The 20,046-nt window shown below is 37.2% G+C and overlaps 8 protein-coding genes across 11 annotated transcripts; 4 read left to right on the plus strand and 4 right to left on the minus strand.

Moving 5' to 3' along the window:
* Positions 1-1,945: 1,945 nt before the first annotated feature.
* On the plus strand, positions 1,946-5,795 carry LOC9302306 (protein ECERIFERUM 3). Its single transcript, XM_021030598.1, has 11 exons — positions 1,946-2,368; positions 2,486-2,709; positions 2,819-3,066; positions 3,154-3,373; positions 3,700-3,827; positions 4,098-4,354; positions 4,445-4,552; positions 4,645-4,851; positions 4,954-5,064; positions 5,153-5,326; positions 5,400-5,795. Exons 1-11 carry the CDS (start codon positions 2,318-2,320, stop codon positions 5,568-5,570), a joined length of 1,899 nt encoding a protein of 632 aa, XP_020886257.1. The 5' UTR covers positions 1,946-2,317; the 3' UTR covers positions 5,571-5,795.
* Positions 5,796-6,141: 346 nt separating this feature from the next.
* Positions 6,142-7,737, minus strand: LOC9300605 (tetraspanin-15). The gene is made up of 2 exons (XM_002866186.2): positions 6,845-7,737; positions 6,142-6,674 (listed from the first exon to the last, which is right to left on the minus strand). The coding sequence occupies exons 1-2, from the start codon at positions 7,457-7,459 to the stop codon at positions 6,345-6,347; spliced, it is 945 nt and encodes a 314-aa protein (XP_002866232.1). The 5' UTR covers positions 7,460-7,737; the 3' UTR covers positions 6,142-6,344.
* Positions 7,738-8,246: 509 nt separating this feature from the next.
* On the plus strand, positions 8,247-9,629 carry LOC9302307 (cytochrome c oxidase subunit 6b-2). The gene is made up of 4 exons (XM_002864483.2): positions 8,247-8,380; positions 9,037-9,125; positions 9,191-9,272; positions 9,397-9,629. The coding sequence occupies exons 1-4, from the start codon at positions 8,369-8,371 to the stop codon at positions 9,448-9,450; spliced, it is 237 nt and encodes a 78-aa protein (XP_002864529.1). The 5' UTR covers positions 8,247-8,368; the 3' UTR covers positions 9,451-9,629.
* A 130-nt stretch (positions 9,630-9,759) lies between these two features.
* LOC9300606 lies at positions 9,760-11,147 on the plus strand. The gene is made up of 3 exons (XM_002864484.2): positions 9,760-10,061; positions 10,384-10,675; positions 10,756-11,147. The coding sequence occupies exons 2-3, from the start codon at positions 10,420-10,422 to the stop codon at positions 10,986-10,988; spliced, it is 489 nt and encodes a 162-aa protein (XP_002864530.1). The 5' UTR covers positions 9,760-10,061; positions 10,384-10,419; the 3' UTR covers positions 10,989-11,147.
* Positions 11,067-13,010, minus strand: LOC9300607. Its single transcript, XM_021034019.1, has 4 exons — positions 12,187-13,010; positions 11,614-12,069; positions 11,321-11,536; positions 11,067-11,239 (listed from the first exon to the last, which is right to left on the minus strand). The coding sequence occupies exons 1-4, from the start codon at positions 12,646-12,648 to the stop codon at positions 11,216-11,218; spliced, it is 1,158 nt and encodes a 385-aa protein (XP_020889678.1). The 5' UTR covers positions 12,649-13,010; the 3' UTR covers positions 11,067-11,215.
* Positions 13,011-13,099: 89 nt separating this feature from the next.
* Positions 13,100-15,419, minus strand: LOC9300608 (shikimate O-hydroxycinnamoyltransferase). Its single transcript, XM_002866188.2, has 4 exons — positions 15,111-15,419; positions 14,753-14,931; positions 14,087-14,492; positions 13,100-13,946 (listed from the first exon to the last, which is right to left on the minus strand). Exons 1-4 carry the CDS (start codon positions 15,337-15,339, stop codon positions 13,429-13,431), a joined length of 1,332 nt encoding a protein of 443 aa, XP_002866234.1. The 5' UTR covers positions 15,340-15,419; the 3' UTR covers positions 13,100-13,428.
* LOC9302309 (D-amino-acid transaminase, chloroplastic) lies at positions 15,362-18,019 on the minus strand. 3 transcript variants are annotated; one of them, XR_002333751.1, is made up of 6 exons: positions 17,440-17,775; positions 17,136-17,182; positions 16,717-16,886; positions 15,951-16,627; positions 15,676-15,844; positions 15,362-15,445 (listed from the first exon to the last, which is right to left on the minus strand). XR_002333751.1 is itself a non-coding variant. In XM_021034009.1 (6 exons), exons 1-6 carry the CDS (start codon positions 17,606-17,608, stop codon positions 15,750-15,752), a joined length of 1,068 nt encoding a protein of 355 aa, XP_020889668.1. In that variant the 5' UTR covers positions 17,609-18,019; the 3' UTR covers positions 15,565-15,749. The 3 variants fall into 3 exon arrangements, 2 of the variants coding, with proteins under 2 accessions (XP_020889662.1, XP_020889668.1); XM_021034009.1 differs by lacking the exon at positions 15,362-15,445 and having other exon boundaries at positions 15,565-15,844; positions 15,951-16,272; positions 16,363-16,627; positions 17,440-18,019; XM_021034003.1 differs by lacking the exon at positions 15,362-15,445 and having other exon boundaries at positions 15,502-15,844.
* Positions 18,020-18,147: 128 nt separating this feature from the next.
* LOC9302310 lies at positions 18,148-19,860 on the plus strand. Of its 2 annotated transcripts, none has more exons than XM_021034041.1 (5): positions 18,148-18,306; positions 18,483-18,552; positions 18,822-19,007; positions 19,151-19,190; positions 19,597-19,860. In XM_021034041.1, exons 2-5 carry the CDS (start codon positions 18,550-18,552, stop codon positions 19,653-19,655), a joined length of 288 nt encoding a protein of 95 aa, XP_020889700.1. In that variant the 5' UTR covers positions 18,148-18,306; positions 18,483-18,549; the 3' UTR covers positions 19,656-19,860. The 2 variants fall into 2 exon arrangements, with proteins under 2 accessions (XP_020889700.1, XP_020889695.1); XM_021034036.1 differs by having other exon boundaries at positions 18,148-18,278.
* Positions 19,861-20,046: the final 186 nt, after the last annotated feature.

Raw genomic sequence — 20,046 nt, forward strand, 5'->3', positions numbered from 1 at the left:
CTATTAATGACCACTTAATTTTTAAATGAAAATACTTGAAATTTTATTTTAAGAACTAGTAACTGTAGAAAATAATCATCAGTAAGTAGTGATTTTTGTTTATTCAGCTAACTTGAAAAGACTATACAACATAAATACTAGTACTATCACAAAGTTATGTAATTTGGTTGTTTAGATTGTTTTCTTTTTATTATCAAAACCTTTTTTTTTTCCTTCTAATATACAAATCGTTTGAGCTATATATACCGGGTTTTTAAACTTAGGCGACCCTTTTTATATCACATGTACTAAAGATTATGTGAATTTCTTAACGGCAAGCCGAGTTTAGGGAATTTGGGACGGATTCAAGATAGATTCAAAATAATCAATGCTTAAGTTAAGGTGAAATATTTCTGGACTTCTCTTTGGCCACTCGGTAGTGCGGCTACACCATCCTACAAGTAAATGAGTGGTTAGACGGCCATAAACGATAGATAAAGCCAATTACTTTTTAGCAAAAAAAATAAAATCAAACCAATTATCTCATAATTATTTGAAAGATAAAAGGCACAAAGCAACAACTAATGATTATGAATGTAACAACCGCCTACTTCTCCCATGCGAATATGAGAATGCATTTGTCGATCTATTGTCACAAACTACTAAAAAAGTATAGAAAAAAAAAAAATTTGACTAAATATTTTGTACATTCAAGATTATTTTGTGAGTATATTCCCGCGTTCCCACCAAAGAAGAAGAAAGCACAATGGGTGAATTTTGCTCTCGTGGCATTAAAGAGAGAGGCTGGCATTATAGATTATGATATATTTATTTCTTGACCAGCCTTTAGATATGTTTGCTCTGTCATGGCATAAAGCCTCAAACCCTAAGCCTTTTACATTTGTACAGTACCACAATTGTACCCAATGTGAAATGAATGCGGATTAATCTGTGATTCGAAACCATACAAAATATGCTTTTAAGATATATAGAAATGTGAAAAAAAAAGGAGAAGAAAAAGACAAATTGAATAGAAACTGGACAATAAGATAAAGAGTATATGAAGAAGCCACCGAGAAGTGTAACCATCGTTGCTTCAACTGTAAACCGCACATTAAATGTGTGTGAGAGAGAGAGAGAGAGATTGAGTCCAGCTGTGAGAGCCATGTCCATTGCATCAAATCAATTGGGTTATATGTCGTTAACAATAAAAATACATAAATAAAACAATAAAATATTCTTTAAAATCAATATTATAATGATATTTTGAAGAAGTTAGGTCCTTAATGGCAATATAGAGACTTATATCTGGTTATCAAGAAATAATGTCTGTTTGGTCTACGAGTATGATTTCTTGTGGCCACACAATGAAACAAACTAAAAAAATAATGAAGATATTCCTATTTTCTGTTGGTTATGGTAAACTTTTGTCTCATTTAAGTTTATAACTAACTTACTAATTCGGTTGAAATTGCTAATGTGCATTTTATTTGGTCCACCATTACATGCCTTTATTTTTTATTGAACATAAAATTTTGTTTGGAGAAGCATACAGTTGGATATTTAATTTGTAAAAAAGATTTGAATAAAAATGAAAAATATAATATGTTTTTTTTCTCCGGTATTTTGGATGGAGCAAAAAAAAAAAAATTCCAAAATAAAAGCGTGAAAGGAAAACATTTACTATGCACCAAAATAAATGTTGATATGAATTTTGCATTAGCATATACAGTATGTATCTAGTACAATTGAACAGAGTCAAAATTAATTGTCACTGAATACAGTCTGATTTTAATTTCTGTAAAATGTTTATTTTCAGGCGAAAAAATGATTTCGTTGTTTTATATTTAAACTTTGTTTTACGTTATTAATTTATTTTATTTGAATTTCGTCATAGAGATTGAAAAGAAAAAGAAGAACATTTGGGTCTAGTTGGCTCTCATAGTTTGAATGCTTATATAAGTAAACAGAGGTCGAGGCTCTCAATAATGCCACATAAAACACAACAAAGCCTTTTCTGGGGTTTTAATTCTCTCAACGAACTAAAAATCTCAACTAAAATTCTCCATCATCTTTCTTCAAGATTTAAGAGAGAAACCTTATCGTTAAATTCTCTCTCTCTCTTCTTTTTGACTCCCACAAGAGAAGAAAGCAAATTTCTTTTTCTCAGGATTGCTTGAAAACTGGAGAAATCTTTAAGGTTTTTTAGACCAATAAGAGCGAGAGAGAGAGAGAGAGAGATCTATTCATAAAAAAGACAGGTAATCTCAAATTCCGAGGAGGTAACAGATAACAATTTGAGAGAATAAGAAGAAGAAGAAGAAGACCAAGCAGAAGAATGGTTGCTCTTTTATCAGCTTGGCCTTGGGAAAACTTTGGCAACCTCAAGGTTTGTGTTTAATCTTTAGTCAAAACCAATCTGATCTGAGTTTTGATTTGATGGGTTTGGTTTCTCTTCTGAATCTCATATGGGGTTTGTGTTCCTTTTCTTCTTCTATTTGTGAAGTATTTTCTCTACGCTCCATTAGCTGCACAAGTAGTGTACTCGTGGGTATATGAAGAAGATATCTCAAAGGTTCTTTGGTGTATTCATATTCTCATAATCTGTGGACTCAAAGCACTCGTTCATGAACTATGGAGCGTTTTCAACAACATGCTTTTCGTGACTCGTACTCTAAGGATCAACCCTAAAGGCATCGACTTTAAGCAGATTGATCACGAATGGCACTGGTAAAATCTCCAATCTCATTAACCCACTTCACATAAATCATTTTCCTTTTAGTTCTCTGTTTTTTCTCTGTTTTGGGTATCAAAAGGTAACATTTTTGATATGTTTCAGGGACAATTACATAATCCTACAAGCAATAATAGTGAGCCTGATCTGTTACATGTCACCACCATTGATGATGATGATAAACAGTCTTCCTCTGTGGAACACGAAAGGACTCATCGCATTAATTGTGCTACATGTGACTTTCTCAGAGCCTTTATACTACTTTCTGCACAGATCTTTCCATCGTAACAACTACTTCTTCACCCATTACCACTCTTTCCACCACTCATCTCCTGTTCCACATCCCATGACCGGTAATAATAATAACAATCTCATCAAACCAAAGAAAATCTGTTTCTTGTTGATTGTTGTAATAACATCTTTGATCTGTTTGGTTGCAGCTGGAAACGCAACGTTATTAGAAAACCTTATCCTCTGTGTCGTAGCTGGTGTTCCTTTGATTGGATCTTGCTTGTTTGGTGTTGGATCATTAAGTGTGATCTACGGATACGCTGTTATGTTTGATTTCATGAGATGTTTAGGACATTGTAACGTTGAGATCTTCTCTCACAAGCTGTTCGAGATGCTTCCAATCCTACGATATCTCATCTACACTCCAACGTATGTCTTGATAACGTTTAACTTACCTTACTTGAAATGTTTTCACATGTCAATTTTTTTTTTTTGTTGCTATGTTTAGATTTAGTTACATCTCTATCATAGGTTTTAATAAAAAGGATCTATAACTTTATTCATTGAATTAGGAAACACAAACGTGACTTTGTCATATTTTACTCTAAGAAGCAAATATGCCAAGTTTGTGTTTGCTGTCAAAGATGTCTATAGAAAGTAATTGGTGGTTTGGTTTTACATTTACTGCTTACACAAGGCAATGATTTAAATGCTTAAAAGTTGATATATTTTCTTGTTGGATGGGGATTATGCAGGTACCATAGTCTGCATCATCAAGAAATGGGGACCAACTTTTGTCTATTTATGCCTCTCTTTGATGTTTTGGGCGATACACAAAACCCAAACTCATGGGAACTCCAAAAGAAGATTCGTTTGAGTGCAGGTATTTAGCAAAAATTAGTCCGAACCAAGTTTTTAGTTTTGCAGATTTAACTCAAAAAGCAGAACATACAAAGTCAGATTCTTTTTTTGTTGCTATAAATTACGAGTACCAAACAGTTTATGCCAATTAATGAGGAGATATTTAGTAGTGTGTAGCAGAAGTGGGTGAGACTTTCAAAGTCAAACCTTTGAGCGTAAAATGACATTAATACCCCTTCCTCGACTTCAAAATTACAGTTTTTTATAACCAAGCTGATCTTTCCACGTGCAGGGGAACGGAAGAGAGTGCCGGAGTTCGTGTTCTTAGCTCACGGAGTTGATGTGATGTCGGCGATGCATGCACCGTTCGTGTTCAGATCGTTTGCTTCAATGCCATACACTACGAGGATTTTCTTGCTACCGATGTGGCCATTCACGTTCTGTGTTATGTTGGGCATGTGGGCTTGGTCAAAGACTTTTCTTTTCAGCTTTTATACCCTTAGGAACAATCTTTGTCAGACTTGGGGAGTTCCAAGATTCGGATTCCAAGTATGTCTCTTTTTCTTTCTTAGTTTTGCCCTAATATCTCCTCTTGAAAACAGAACGTTTTGAATAAAGTCTTTTCCTTTATTCTTGCAGTACTTCTTACCGTTTGCTACACAAGGCATCAATGATCAGATCGAGGCTGCGATTCTGAGGGCTGATAAGATTGGTGTTAAAGTTATAAGCTTGGCTGCTCTCAATAAGGTATCTAAAAAAACTCTTCAACTTTTGTGTGAGTGATTCATATCTAGAGTCAAGTCACTAAAAGGGTTATTTTTGTTTTGGGTTTTGATCAGAACGAAGCTCTAAATGGTGGTGGAACACTGTTTGTAAACAAGCATCCTGACCTTAGAGTTCGTGTGGTTCATGGGAACACTTTAACTGCAGCAGTGATTCTCAATGAAATTCCAAAAGATGTGAAAGAGGTTTTCTTGACTGGAGCCACTTCTAAGCTGGGAAGAGCCATAGCTCTTTACCTTTGTCGCCGTGGAGTGAGAGTTCTCGTAAGTTTTGTTACTACTCCTTTAATTAACTATTGTCTCAAACATACCTTTACCAAAAGAATTCCAAAGGCTGACAATTTCTGATGTTTGGATACTTGACAGATGTTGACATTATCTGTGGAAAGGTACCAAAAGATTCAGAAAGAGGCTCCAGTTGAGTTCCAGAACTACCTTGTACAAGTGACCAAATACAATGCTGCTCAGCACTGCAAGGTACTGTAATGATTTTTAACTTGTTTTGGTTTGTTGGGTTTAGTGTAAATGTACTAAATTTGGAGAGTTTAAATATATGTATACACAGACTTGGATCGTTGGAAAATGGTTAACACCAAGAGAGCAGAGCTGGGCTCCTGCAGGGACGCATTTCCATCAGTTTGTGGTGCCACCGATCCTCAAGTTTAGACGGAACTGCACTTACGGCGATCTAGCAGCTATGAAGCTCCCTAAAGATGTTGAAGGACTCGGAACTTGCGAGGTATAAAGAGTGATTGGTTGATAAATCAAGTCTTGTTTGTGTTTTTAGCCTAAACTGTGTATATATGTGGCAGTACACGATGGAGAGAGGAGTGGTGCACGCGTGCCACGCAGGAGGAGTGGTTCATATGCTTGAGGGTTGGAAGCATCATGAGGTTGGAGCCATTGACGTTGACCGTATTGATTTGGTGTGGGAAGCAGCCATGAAGTATGGTCTTAGCGCTGTTTCTTCACTCACAAATTGAGTGAAGAGAGAGACACTTTTCATTGTTGTCTTTGGCTCTCCCAAGATTGGCCATTCTTTGTACAGGTGAAAAGGTTGCAAGCAGGAAAAGAAAAATTAGAATTTCACCTTATGTTATTGTTTTACCTTTTATTAATGATGTATTCCTTTTTTTTTTAGATTTCCTTAGTACTAATATATATGCACCTCATTTCCAAGAAAATTCAACAAAGCTTTAAATTATCCAGCTTCTCTGTTTGGTACTTCGGACAATCAGACAGCCATTTGTCTTCAATGTCGCTGTTCAATGTACATTTAATCTGATTAAACATATTAGTTGTTGAATCAAGTGGACTAAGTACCAAACAGAGAACCTTAAATTATCCAGCTTGATTTGCTTCTCTGTTTGGTACTTAGGACAATCAGACAACAAAGTGTCTTCAATGTTGCTGTTCAATGTTGCTGTCTTCTATACATTTAATTTGATTAAACATTATTAGTTGTTGAATCAAATGGACTAAAGAACTTGGTGAAAAGCTGAGAATGTGGTTTGTTCTGATAATGAATTTTTAAGGTAAAAGTTTCATTGAAGATTTCGAATCCAAACAATTGTTTATACTTTATTACAAACACATTCTCTACATTAAACCAACCAAAATCCCACAATAACAAAAGAGACAGAGGATGAAGAGCTAAACTTTAATTTGCTCAAAGAAACATCTGCTTAAGGTTCTAAAACAAATGCAGAAGAAAGAGATTATTTTACCTAATTAGAAAAGAGACCCTCATGATCTGACTAACCCTTGAATCGTTCCCAAAAAGTGGCCAAGAAGATCAAGAGATGAGAGATGAGAAGAAGAATGGAAATGACGATCAAAAAGATACCAAGCTGCCACCATTTCCTCCTTACCGATCTTACGAATCCGAATTTGCAAGATCTACAATCATAGCACAAAATGCTCCAATCATTCCTCCATAGTTGACAGTCGCTTATCCTTCCCACCATCATCTCATCACCATACATTAGGGTCATAGATGACGGTGGTCCTTCGTCTTTTCTTCTATACCAAAACGTTGCGTTTATCGCATCCATGTTACATGTCTCTGGTGGCATACAACATCCATTCTGTAACAACATCAAATGAAAACAAACTCGTGTAAATACAAAAATGTTTGTAAAATCTTATACAAAACGTATATTTGATGTTATCGGTATATTGTTCGAATGTACTAATTGTACATTTTAAAAGAGGGTCTTGAGATCAAAGAATATATATATCTATATGATGATCAAACCTTGATTGGTGGCATATTTCTTCTATTGTAAGGTTTTTCATTTGGAGATTCATAAATGAGGTCGTTGCAAGCTCCTTTATCATAGATACATGATTTGATATTGTTCCAATTCACATCGTCCATGATTTTGAGCTTGAACCACATCCTAGTCGCCGGAAACCGCCGGCTCTGCATCTCATTTACTCCGGCATACGCCAAACCGATGAAAAGCATTAGCAACAAGATCACCACCATCACCACGAGTGCAGGCATCGGAAACTTCCGCCGCAAAAACAGAGCAGCGTTGCTGACAACGAACACCGCGAGAAGACCGACGCTAGCTAGCGTCTGGACACGTGGCAGACCGAGAATATCTTCGCAGTCGTAGCTACGCATGTAAAGGAGCCACACTGCGTAGCCGAGGAGTGTAAGTGAGAGGACGAAAGTGAAGATTGGAAGGACACCGGCGGCTAAAATGTTCACAAGTGCCACCAATGTTCCAACCGGTGGCTTATTATCACTCTGTGACTCCATTTTGTCTGAACTATTGGCTTCTGGCTCAGTCGTTGTGGTTGCTGTGGCTGTGGCGGTTGCGGCTGGTTCCTCGACGGGTACTACTTGGGCATTATCAGCCATATGAAAGTGAAAGAAAGCTCTCTATGGAGGTGTTGAGTTGATATGAGGACATGTATATATAGAAACAGAGAGATCATAAATATAGGTGAGTGAGTGTGTCTGTGGTGGGTTTTACAGAGTCAAATATGTAAGTTGGAGATAAATAAGTTCACTTTAATTAAGTACAACGAGATCTTGTCCGAAGATAAATTATCCATAAGATTTTTTTTTTTAAAAGTATAAATTCATTACAGTTTTTAATTGTCTGTTTTGTGTAATTTATGGACAAAAAAAGTAAAACCCCTTATAGAGAGATTATTAACCACAAAGGCGAAAGATTGCACATCGAGATTAATGGAAATATGTAGTGAACTAAGTCAAACATAAAATCCCTAAAGAAATTTCTAAAATCTAATCTAAATAATAGGAGAAAAATAACTATTTTTAGACCAAAGAAGCAGTCGTTCTTACACATTAAGTAAAAAAAAAAAAAATGTTTGTCTAAACCTTTTTTTTTTTTTGGTAAATCATTTCAATCTGAAATAAACACATTTAAAAAATATATAATTCATAAATTCTAATCCAGAAGATAAGAGGAAAATAATTATGATGTTACTATTTTTGGACAATCGAACGAGTCGTTCTTCTCACACATTAATTCCAAAAAATAAAGAAAAAAATAAAAATGGTGTGTGTCTATTCATTGTGGATCAGATTTCAATCTAAAAAATCTATAAACGAATTAAGACTTAATTTTTGGGCCCATGAAAGCCCAATAAAGCACATAAAAATGGGCTAATTCGGTTGTTGCAGTAACCGGGCGAACCGGAGAGACATCAGAGTTGACCAAGGCAAAGAGTGTCATTTCCCCAAACGACGCTGATTTCTCCTCTGCTCTGTAATTTCTCCAATTCATTGATCAGATCAGCCATGGAAGACGAGGTGATTTCTCGTTCCTTTATTTATTTCCGACTATGTAAACTCAGAGATTAGGAAAAAAATGTGGAAACGTTAATGAATTCGATCTTCTTGAATCTGTTTACTATAGTAATTTCGATGGCTTATTGGTTTCTATGTATCATAGAGGAATTGATTTGATAAAATTTTACTTTTCTTAATGTCTGTGGTGGTATCTTTATCATCAGATGAGACTTTTCGAGACAATTATGGGATAAAGGAAATAACTTTAAGCTGTATTTGTAGAGTTGATTCTTCGGTTTTGGATGATGGCATCTTCTTGATTCCCAAGAATCTTATTTTATGGGGCACATGTTTTGGAATGTTAGAAAATACTTTGGTTCATGGATTTAGGTTTCTTTCTCAAAGCTAGTTTGGTTCATCAACAATGGCACATGAGCTAGTTTGGTTACTGTCATGAGTATAATAAGTAGGAAGAAGTTGTGATTTTTAGAGGCAACAATTATTTTGAGATTTGAGGTTGGTTTTGGATTTAGGAAATGTTTGGGGTTGCTCTTGAATTCACCTTTAGTGTTCTATGGTTTGGTTATTTGAAGTGTTTTTCCCTTTGATTCGTTATTGGTTCATTGATTCAAAAAAGAAAGAAAGTCTTTCACACTTGTGTTTTTGTATTGAATTAGATTGAACTGAAAACTGCTCCTGCTGACTTCCGGTTCCCTACAACAAATCAAACCAGGCACTGCTTCACTCGGTACATCGAGTTCCACAGGTACCTCATTGCTAGCTCATCATTAAGCAAATCATCACTTGTTGACATCAAAGATCATCTTGTAGGTGTACAACTGCAAAGGGCGAGGCGTCTAATGACTGCGAAAGGTTTGCCAAGTATTACCGCGCTCTCTGTCCTGGAGAATGGGTTGGTTCCTTTTGTTTTTGACCTTGGATTATTATATCAATTAGGGCTTTGCGTGATACACACAAATCACACTCCTATACGTTGATTCATCATCTGACAATGTCTGCCGCTTATCTTATCGCAGGTTGAGAAGTGGAACGAGCAGAGGGAGAGTGGAACTTTTCCAGGTCCTCTTTGAACCTAAGAGGCAATCAATTCCATAATGATACATGGTTTGAAAGTTAATTTCTTTCTTGCTTATTATTTTCTCTCTACTTTTAAGTGTTTTGTGTTATTATTTTCTCTCTACTTTTTAAGTTTTTTTATTGGATGTCTAAGAAAAGGCCAATCAAATAATAATATGAAAACATTCTCTTATTTGGTTTGGAACTTATAATTATACCACAACACATAAACTAGACTACTGTTGGACGGAATTACCAAATTTAAATGAAGAATAACAAGTTAATAATATATCGATGATATTTTAATGTTGAGTGAAAGTAATTATTTTGTTTTTGGGATTTATTAATTAGTGTATAAAATACATAGAAAAAAATACTCGAATTAAATTTACTTCCCTTGTATAAAATTAATGCAACTTTTGGAAGCTCACAAGTAGTCTTAACCCTGTTTTTAATTATAAGCCGGTAATTCATTATTAATTTCTTATTGATAATCTCTGAGCTATACGAGAGTTCATGATTATCGCTTGGGTATATATATATATATTCAAAGCAAACACTTCCCAGCAAAAACACAAAACATGGAAATCTAAAATCTCTCTCTCTCCCTCTCGTCGATACACAGGTTCGTCCATCTCTCTTTTTGTTTTTGCTTTGATTCCGATTTCGATTTCGATTCCGACCAAATTTTGACTGAGATTCTTCTACGGGAGACCATTGTTTGGAATTTCGTACGATTTTCCATTGTTTCGAGTTTTTCTTATGGTGGACGCTTAATTCCTGGTTAAACCCTAATTTCTCTTGCTTTCTCAACCTAATTTCTTCGTACTTGCTTTGCCAAACCTAATTTCTTCGTTCACAAGTTTCAAAATAGCGCCTTTTGCATACAAGTCAAACAAAGCTTGACTTTGCTTTTATTTTTTTTAATGGTTTGTCTTTGTTTACAGACGTTTCGTCTTCTTGTGTTTGAGTGAGTAAGAACCATGGATTCGAAAGCAAGAGACGATGACAAAACGCTAAACTTGGATTCGAAAGCAAAAGACGGTGAAGAAGCTCTAAACATGCTCTTAAAGCTTCAACAGAGACTTGATAAAATCCATTCTGAGTTGCAATCTTCGGGAACATCCGCAACAACTTCATCTGATATTCAAAACATCTACGACGAAATCCAACAAGTTCTCAAGATGACTACGAAGACGCCTCAAGATTCGAGTAAAGTGTCGCCACATATTCGCGACGGTATCTATCTGATCCCAAACTTGAAGACTTTTGTTTGATTTCCTCCTTCTCTTATGTTGATTTTTTTTGGATTTATGCAGAGCTTGACATGGTGTTTGTTGTGGAGGAAGTTGGACACTCGTGCGACTTATGCCAGAGAGATCTCGCTACGGATCCAGAACGGCCTAATGCTCCCTTGCGCGGCTTACAAGAGGCGTCCGTGCTGTCTTGTGGTCATGTCTATCACTTCAAGTGTTTGAAAGGAACCACTCTTGATATCGATAACCATTCTAATGATCCTTCCTGCATTTTCTGCATTAGCTTCTCTAACTAAATCAACCTTATCCCATGTGGATTCAACTTTAGGTAGCTTCTACCATCAATGTCTATTAGATCAGGGAGAGACTTAAGATTTTGTTTTCACAATGCCAATGGTGTTACTTACAAATACCAGAGATTTACTCTGAAATCTATCAATTTGTTTTTACATCCCTTCAAACCTCTTGAAAGGTTTAAGTAACTTTACATATGGAAAACTAGAACCGCACCGCATGGTAGCTTCTAAAGCCAGAAGTGAATCATTGCCTGTTCAAGAAACAAAAAAACATGTTTATAGTTCCAAATATCATTCAGGCATCCCTACCTAGTAGCAAGAAGATTCATTACCTCTTGAATTGAGTTAAGGACTCGATCCTCTTCGGGATTGGACACAGGTTTAGATTGATGCAGTTCTGATCTTAAGCTTCTCATCTCTGACTGCATTACATTGAGCTGTTCTCGAATCTCCTTTAGCAAACTCAAATGTTCTCCCTTGATGCTCGTATCTCTTGGCGGTTTACTCAGTTTTCTATCGTAATTACTACTCGCCATCTTGCCTCTGGCCTGTGATTCTTTCAACATATTAGCACCTGATCAAATTGCTTAACCATAAGATTAGTTCACTATATATAATGACTTACATTTCTTTCTTTGATTTCGTCTTCTTCCGAGATGATTGTAAGGCTTTCCTTCGTCTTAGGAACCTCGAAGATGTCTTGAACATTTTTCGGAGACAGAATCGGAGTCTCTAAAGAAGCATCTTTTACAGAGAATCTTTCAGGGTTCTTCATCATCTCCATAATCGAACTGACATCACTCTTAGCTGACTCAAGGATAGTATTGCTAACTTGTGACACCAAGGCATGTGACATTGACTCACGCCTAAGCAAAGGGAATTTAGATACCTTCTGAGCATCTCTTGAGTCTGAAATCTCTCGAACATGCTCATCTATTCTCCTAATCTGTTCCCAATAAGCATTCAAGTCTTCACGAGGAGATACAGAACTCTCAACAAGACCTTTCTTCTCCTCAAAGCTTTCACCATTAACATCAGACAAAAGTAAGCTTCTTTCACTAAATATGCCATCAAATGGGCTCTGCAACAGAAAAAAACATATCTTTGGCTTATGTTATAATCTAACAATGTCTCAAACCCATGAAAACAGAAAGCTTTATATAGCCATGGAATCAGTTTTTTCAGTTATTCAAATTACCGATAGATTTCTCTTCATCTTCCTCTTTTGATTCCCACGAGAGTTTTCGCCGTAAAAGATGAGATTTTCCGGGAACTTATTCTCAATCACAGCCGGATCAGAGCAACCAAGGCTGAGTAATTTACATCTATAAGCCTGAACCTGAAACTCAAGAGACGCAATCTCCATTTCCTTGTGATAAATCAGATCTTCGAAAAGCGCAAGAGAGGTCTCGGCATGACACATCTTCTCCTCCGCCATTCTTTTGTACTGACTAGCTTCCATCTCCAACGCTGCTTTCTCACCTTGAAGCCGTAGAATCATCGATAAGGCTTCGCTTGCAGCAGATGAAGAAGCTTCACGTTCTGCGTCAAGTTCTTGGTTGATCTTTTGAAGAAGCTCTTGTTGTGCCCACTTCGTTTCTCTGACTCCTGAGGTTTCTCCATTGCCTCCTACCCCCAAACTCATCGTTCTCTCCACCATTTTGATCAAAATTTCCTTGTTTTGGTTGATCTTTGATCAATGTGTGATTTGTTTTATGATTAGGAGGAGAGATGAGATCAAGGATGATTTTGAATTTGACGCGGCGGTTGAAGGCGGAGATTTAAGGTTAATCTCCTCCGATTAAATATCCACCGGAATCGGAGAAATGGCGGAAAATCGGTGGATTCAGATCGACAACGAAAGCCTTGAAGGTGACCAGATAGATATTCTCGTAAGTCCTAATCGATAGTGGGACATATTAACGTGTATACGACCACTTTTGAATTGGGTATATTAAACTATACTCTTAAATTATAATTTATGTATTGACCTAATCATATAATCCAGCCGACACATCGTATTTTTAGAGTGATGATTATTTTAGTTGCGATTAAATAATTCATATGAATAGAATTATACAAATAATAAAAAAATTGGACTAAATAATTGGCGGGTTGAGCCAGGCCCGTGCAGTAGTGCAACGCATGGGCGACTCGCGAAAGCCCAGATAGCAAGCTATCTTAACAGGCTTTCTCCCTTAAAAAATAGAGTTAATATCGTGTGGACCGATGGCCCACATACCAGATATTAAACTGATAAGAACAGATACTACACTTGATCTTAGCCAAAAGGCCGAGAAAGGTATGAATTGTTTGATCACAAGGCCTTGTTATTTATACTACTGCTTACTTCTCAAAGACATCTTAAGTTATCGATGTGGGACTCGGGGAAAATAAACACAAATGATAGAAATCCCCACCAAAGGCTTGTGATTGTCTCTCACAATGCGGACACATTGAGAAACTCATAAAACAGCTTCCGAAACATACCAAGCTGAGTCTTCTTCAGGCACATGGTTAGCATCAAGCTCCCTACTTCGTCTGGGCTCCCAGTTACATATCCCTTCCCTTCATTTAAATGTGAAGCTCTCTTGTAGAAAGCTCTTCCCCATCCGAAATCCATTTCGTAAGCGGTCTGTTTTGTTAGACCGACGATGCAGAAGTTTGCTGCGCAGCTGAAGATCGGATTACCTTCACCAGGAACAAACTGATCGAGATCAGGATGTCTCTCCAAGTAGTCAATCGCTGATCTCAAGTACTCGTTGTCCATTTTCCTTATTTCGCCATGAACTCTCTCCACTGTTTCACTGAAACTCTCTCTAAGAAAATCACCCAACTGAGATACAGGCCGAGCGTGAAAGAGAGTGTTCCCAATGTATCCTTGTGGAAGCTTCGGTTGTAGTCTTGGCCTCCCATCAATTATTATATGCAACCTCGTCGAGTGTTCTTCACTCAAATCTGCGGGTGAAAAAAAGTTGTTCAATATGTATTAGACCAAGAGCTGAGCCATTTCTGCATTATCTTAGTTCATATAATCTAAAGAAAGTTTTAGGCTTTAAACTTCCAGAGAAAATGTTTCCAACAAAATCAACATGTACCTTCATTTGCAAAGCAAGCACAACGCCATGTATGCGCCACCAGAACTTCATATGTACTGAACTTACTATCAGCAAACTCTGCCTTAGCCTTAAGAGCTTTCAGTTGGAGACGTGAAAGCTTGAGACTGGCAATCGCAGAATCAGATTCTGGATTTGATCTGTAAGCCAGGGATTTCATCGGAGGGTTGTGAAAGGGGGGTGGTTGGTACTCAGCGTGAGGAAAGACAGGGGAGGGAGGGTCCCGTGCACGAAGAACAGTGCGGTCAAAGAACGGTGTTAGCTTAACTGGAAGTCCCCTAGCAGTTAGAGACCATGCTTCCATGATATACCCAAGAGAAGTAGCTTCTCCGAATGTATGGTGTATTGAACTTCCAACACAGATCGTTCCACATTTGAAATATGTAACCTTGCAAAATATTAGTTACCTATCTGTTAGATATTTGTTCATAGAGGATGTGCATGTAATTGTCTATACAATATGAACATCTGATGATGAAAAAGAAAGAACCTTGAGGTTTATAGTCTGCACTAACTAACGGTTCTCTTCATGACAACTGACAGAAACAACAAGAGTATCTCTGCCTAAACCCTTAACCTAAACTTACCAACCAGAGTGTATCATAAGTGTAACAAAGCGTTTTCAACAGGCAGATGAGGTAAGCTAACCTGAAAGAGAAGAAGAGGATAGGAGGAGATATCTCCCGCGTAGTCAACGGTAGGTACAAGTTGAGAAAGATCCAAACTTTGAGTGAGTAAGCCAATGTCTTGTACAGTAGAATCAGTCTCAGCCTCTACAAACAAAACTCCTTCTCCATTACATTGAACCTCTAACCTCCCATTCGTATCTATCACATATAAAGCAGAAATCTAAAGATGAGAAGAAGAGATAGTGTTTTAACTATACAGAGTTTGATCGGAATCATCCAAAATAGCCGAATACAGGTTTCAACTTTCACGAATCAAACCAAGCAGAACAAAAGAGAAGATGATGGAAGAAGAATCTGAGACGATTTCGAACTTTTACCTTTTTGGAGCCTTCCAGCGGCAGGATAGAAGAGGACAAGAACCTTGCTCAGAGCATCGATAAGAGATTGAGTGTTTGGGCGATCGGAGGAGGAACAAGGGTTGTAGAAATAGAGTGTCCCCATGTGAAATCTCACTTGTATCAAGTCTAAATTAGAAAGCCATAGATTGTGTGTAGGTGTTTCCTCAGCTGGCTTCACGATCGTAGCTTGTTTCACCTGAATTTTCATTTGACTCACAATCACTAAAGGCTCTGGCTTTAAAAGAAACACAGATAAGCGCTTAAGAACACGGACTCGATTTGTCTGAGCTGATCAGTTAAAAGGAAATTGGAGACTGCAAAAGAAGAAGAAGAATATAAAAATGCTTTTCTTTTTTGGTAAGAGCCAATATAAAAATGCTTTAGTGCTTATTAACCACATTTCAAAAGAAAGAAGAGAGGAAAAAACAAGAAATTTGCGGACTACACGCAACCAATGGGTCCAATCAAAATTCATAAGTGGTAAAGAGAAACATTTATACATGGAATTGTGAGCCAAAAAATCCATGATAAAATTTGAACTTACAATAGCAGCAAAGCTCTAAAAAAAGCCACAGCTTATTAGTCTTTGATGAAAAAGACTAAAAGAGAGTGATTGGCTCAGTATGGAATAAGAACACGAACAGAAGGTGGACCAGATCTCATATCTTCAAGTAACAGATCAAGAAGTGCCTTTGCTATAGGACCTTCTTTTCCTAAGTCAGACAAACAAGAAACACATCTTTAATCAGCCAATTCTATCCATCATGTAAGCAATTAAAAGGTGAGGCTTTTAAATGTTTATATGATAATCTTACTTACCATCACCAATAAATTCTTCATCCCATTGAATCACAGGTCTGATGAGAACTCCACTCCCAATAAGCATCATCTCATCTGCTTTCTTTCCATCTTCGACTGTCACATCCATTACTTTCACACTTTTAAGCATCCCCTTGCTTAAAAGCTGTTCAACGAGTGTAAGCGTTCTCTTTGCTGTACATCCGCTCAAAACGTTGTCAAACCGCGGCATCACAAGCTCCTTGCCACCATTAACAACAAATGCCACATTCATGTTCGGACCTTCTGCAATAAACCCATCTTCACTCACCCAAATACCTGCATAAGCTCCGTTGGCCTCAGCCTCCATTTGAGAGAGCACGTTAGGGAGGTAGTTAACGCTTTTCACTGTCGCAAACTCTGGAGGCTTTATGGGAATGGACGAGGTCACTACCTTGACACCTGTTGGGTTAATGGCCAAGTTCGTTTTTATCACAATGGCGTAGAGAGTTGGTTTGAGACATTGAGATGGTGATAGGAGGAAATCCCCTGGGCCTGCAGAGAGCCAGTATCTTAGAGATCCATCTCTACACCCAGAAACGCTCACAGTCTGGATGAGAATTCTTTTAATAGTTTCTCGATCGAATGGAAGTGGGATCTTAGCCATGGACGCAGATCGTAGGATACGGTCAAGGTGCTGATCCAATTCATAAAGGTATCTGCTTGGACGCAGGACAACAAGCGAAGCTCAGATGATTGAGTAAATAAGACAAATTAGAAAAGTGAGCTACTATATAGAGTGACTAACCCATTGATGATCATGGCAGTGTCAAAGACTCCATGACCACGGTGAACCATGTGATCATCTAATGGAAGAACCATCGCTGCTGGATCAGTTGTTATTCCATCAACAACACTTGAGTACATGGCCAAAAACTGTTGTTGTCCTTTTCTTGCTTGTTTTAGCCTATCAATAACCTTTGAGACCAAACATAGTAAAATGATACGCAATCAATCAACACTTCTACATATAAACAGATAACAAATAAATATGCATCAATCATTACGGCGTCCATCTACAATTCCTTGAAAAAACAGAGAAAATTTCTGGTGGTGTTAATGAACATCTCCAGCTAATAAATTGGGAGCAGTTTAAGACATGATGGACAAGTAACAGACATGGAAAAGCAAGACAAAAAACACTGGATACAAAGAAACTAAAACTACCTCAGAGCTAGATAGAACAGGAACATTCCACGACTGAGAGCTTGAATCTGTGGAGGAAAAAATTCATATTTCACAAATCCTTGCAAAAATTTACTCGAATTTGGCATCAATTCCGAATTTCCGAGAACACTTTGGAATTTAACGATCAACAATACAAATTGATATCTTATTCAGGATAATGTACAACGACTGACATCACAAACGCTTTTAACAAATGCATCACTAATCTCAATCCAGAAGAAGAACCAAAGAAGCTACAAGAGTAAAACCAGATAAGAGAGAACACAAGGTAGAAATGTCGAACCAGAACACGTGAGAATCGTTCTTAGTCGTCTCAACTGACGAGGGAACCGAAAGCCATGTCCTAAAGAACATGGAACTTGAGAGAGAGACCGGAGATTCCAAGTATTAACTGTAAACTCCGGCGAGAAACTGGCGATGGATTCTGGGAAACAAGCGAATAGAGAGATCATCGGAAATAGCAACTTGCTTTGCTTAGTACTCTCACAGCTGGAAGAAGACCAAAAATCACAATTTTGGTCTAAGTTCGGCACTTAAATACAGTTATTTGGGCCCATCAGCCCAATACCAACTATGATTCGACAGAGTATTTAGGAAAGTTATCCACTTTCGACAATTGTTTAAAATTAGACTATTATTGGCGGGTTGAGCCAGACCCGTGCAGTAGTGCAACGCATGGACGACTCGTGAAAGCCCAGATAGCAAGCTATCTTAACGGGCTTTCTTCCTTAAAAAATAGAGTTAATATCGTGTGGACCGATGGCCCACATACCAGATATTAAACTGATAAGAACAGATACTACACTTGATCTTAGCCAAAAGGCCGAGAAAGGTATGAATTGCTCAATTCCGTGGCCTCTTTATTTAATTCACTTCTCATGTCTTCCACTCCTATGTTATTAGCGATGTGGGACTTTGGAATGTTTTAAAAGCTAAAACAAAACAAACCCTCTTTCGATGTTAGTGTTAAATCTATAGCCAAACACGCCACCAAAATGTCTTTGTGAGTGAAAAACTGGGTTTTTTTTTTTATTTTTCCTTACCTTGTAGGGCTGAGCTCGAGCTATAAAAAAAGCCAACTTTGATTTCTTTGTAGTTTTTCATCCTTAATCCATTCTTGAGGTCAGTTTTTCATCCTTAATCCATCTAGGTCAGTCGATTTTTTTATTATCTGAGTCAGTAATTTTTGAAAATCTTTGCTTTTTTCTTTTGAATATCCAAAAGGAGAATAGATTTGGGGATAACAAGATCATCTGTTTCGATAAATTGACTCTTTGCGGTTTGTCAATTGTCACTTATAGTCTTTTATTGGCATCTTGGAAACAGATTTTGATCGGAAAGTCTTCGGAATCGGCAGTGGAAGAAGAGTGAATTGTTTCATCCTTGTCTTGCCATGGTATATTTACATACATATATGTTTCTACTACTTCGTTGCTTCAATTTACTGGGTTTGATTGTTCTATGTATTTTCGATCATCCTTTGCTTATTTTACTGGGAAAGTTAAGATATTTTTGCACTGAGAACATCTTTCACCCTTCTTAATTCTAGCTTCCTGATCACATTTATCAGTGTTCTTCTTGGATTTTGCTTTAATCAATCGAAGAACTTAGATTTGGGCCATATTGGTTGTAGGATTAATTAGTCTGTGTAATGTTTGTTTGCAGGCCATGTATATTCGTGTGAAGCGCATGAAAACCACTTACTTTATCCAATGTGATCCAACAGAGACTGTTTTGGATGTTAAGCAAAAACTGTTTGTCCTCATTGAGCAACCAGTTACCAATCAGCGTCTGGTCTTAATGTCTACCGAAGAAGTATTAGAGGATTCAAAAACTTTAGCAGATCAGAAGGTATCAAACGTTTGATTGTCTAATATATTTATCTTCTGAGCCATTGCTCAAGTTTAAAGAAGATCTTCGTCACATGGCCACTGCCTCCGTTTGCGTATTTGAAAGTTATAAGCTTGTCACTATAATCTTTTTTGGTTGTTCAGGTTGAGAATGATGCAGTTGTGGCTTTGACTTTGAGGAAAGGTTATACCTTTGATCCTTTCTCAGCCCTTATCTTATTAAATTTCAATTCCTTGTTAATTTATAGGTAACATTGAAATGTCGTAATGGATCATGCATCTTGGTTAATCACTTATCACAGTTCATCTTTTTATATGTTTCTTTGGTATATGAACCCTTCAAACTCCATTGACTTCAATCGAGCCTGTTATTGTGAATCTTGTTATCACAGATCATCTTTGGTAATAATATTTGACAGTCTTGAAAACCTCTGTGGCCGGGATATAGCTGAATGTGATTCCTAATCTTATGATCATTTAGCCTTCTATCGATTGCATAACTGTTGAGCATGCTGTAGTATTGCATTCTGAATCTATAAGGCTATGAACGGAATGATGGTTGCATTGAATCTCTTTTTTTTCATTTGCAGATGATAACGAGTTTGAGGATGTCAACATTGCACAGCCCACAGACTTCTCAATTTCATGAAAAGTTACTTACTGTATCAAGGAAACCTCAGGAGAAGGTACTATTGATTCAAACATAAGGAGAAGTCTATAAACGCCTGAAGTTGTTTCTTTGCGTCTCTGCTTGCGTTAACATCTCTTTAGTTGTTACAGACAATTGTTGTAAGTAAAGATATTGAGATGTGGAAGTTTGATTGCAATTTGCAAGATTACTAGTTTTTACGGTCTCGTAATATGTTTACAATGAGCTAGAGCTGCAGCAAACACGAGCCGAGGAAGCTCCATAATTGCCCTTTGACATTGTGCTAGGGACGAGGGAGACTTTACCCATAAAAAGCTTTAGAAGTGACATTAATGACGGAAAACCCAATGAGAGTGACAAAATAAAGAGACAAAAAAACAGAATCAAAGGA

This window comes from Arabidopsis lyrata (assembly GCF_000004255.2).
Source record: "Arabidopsis lyrata subsp. lyrata unplaced genomic scaffold ARALYscaffold_8, whole genome shotgun sequence".
NCBI lineage: Eukaryota > Viridiplantae > Streptophyta > Magnoliopsida > Brassicales > Brassicaceae > Arabidopsis > Arabidopsis lyrata.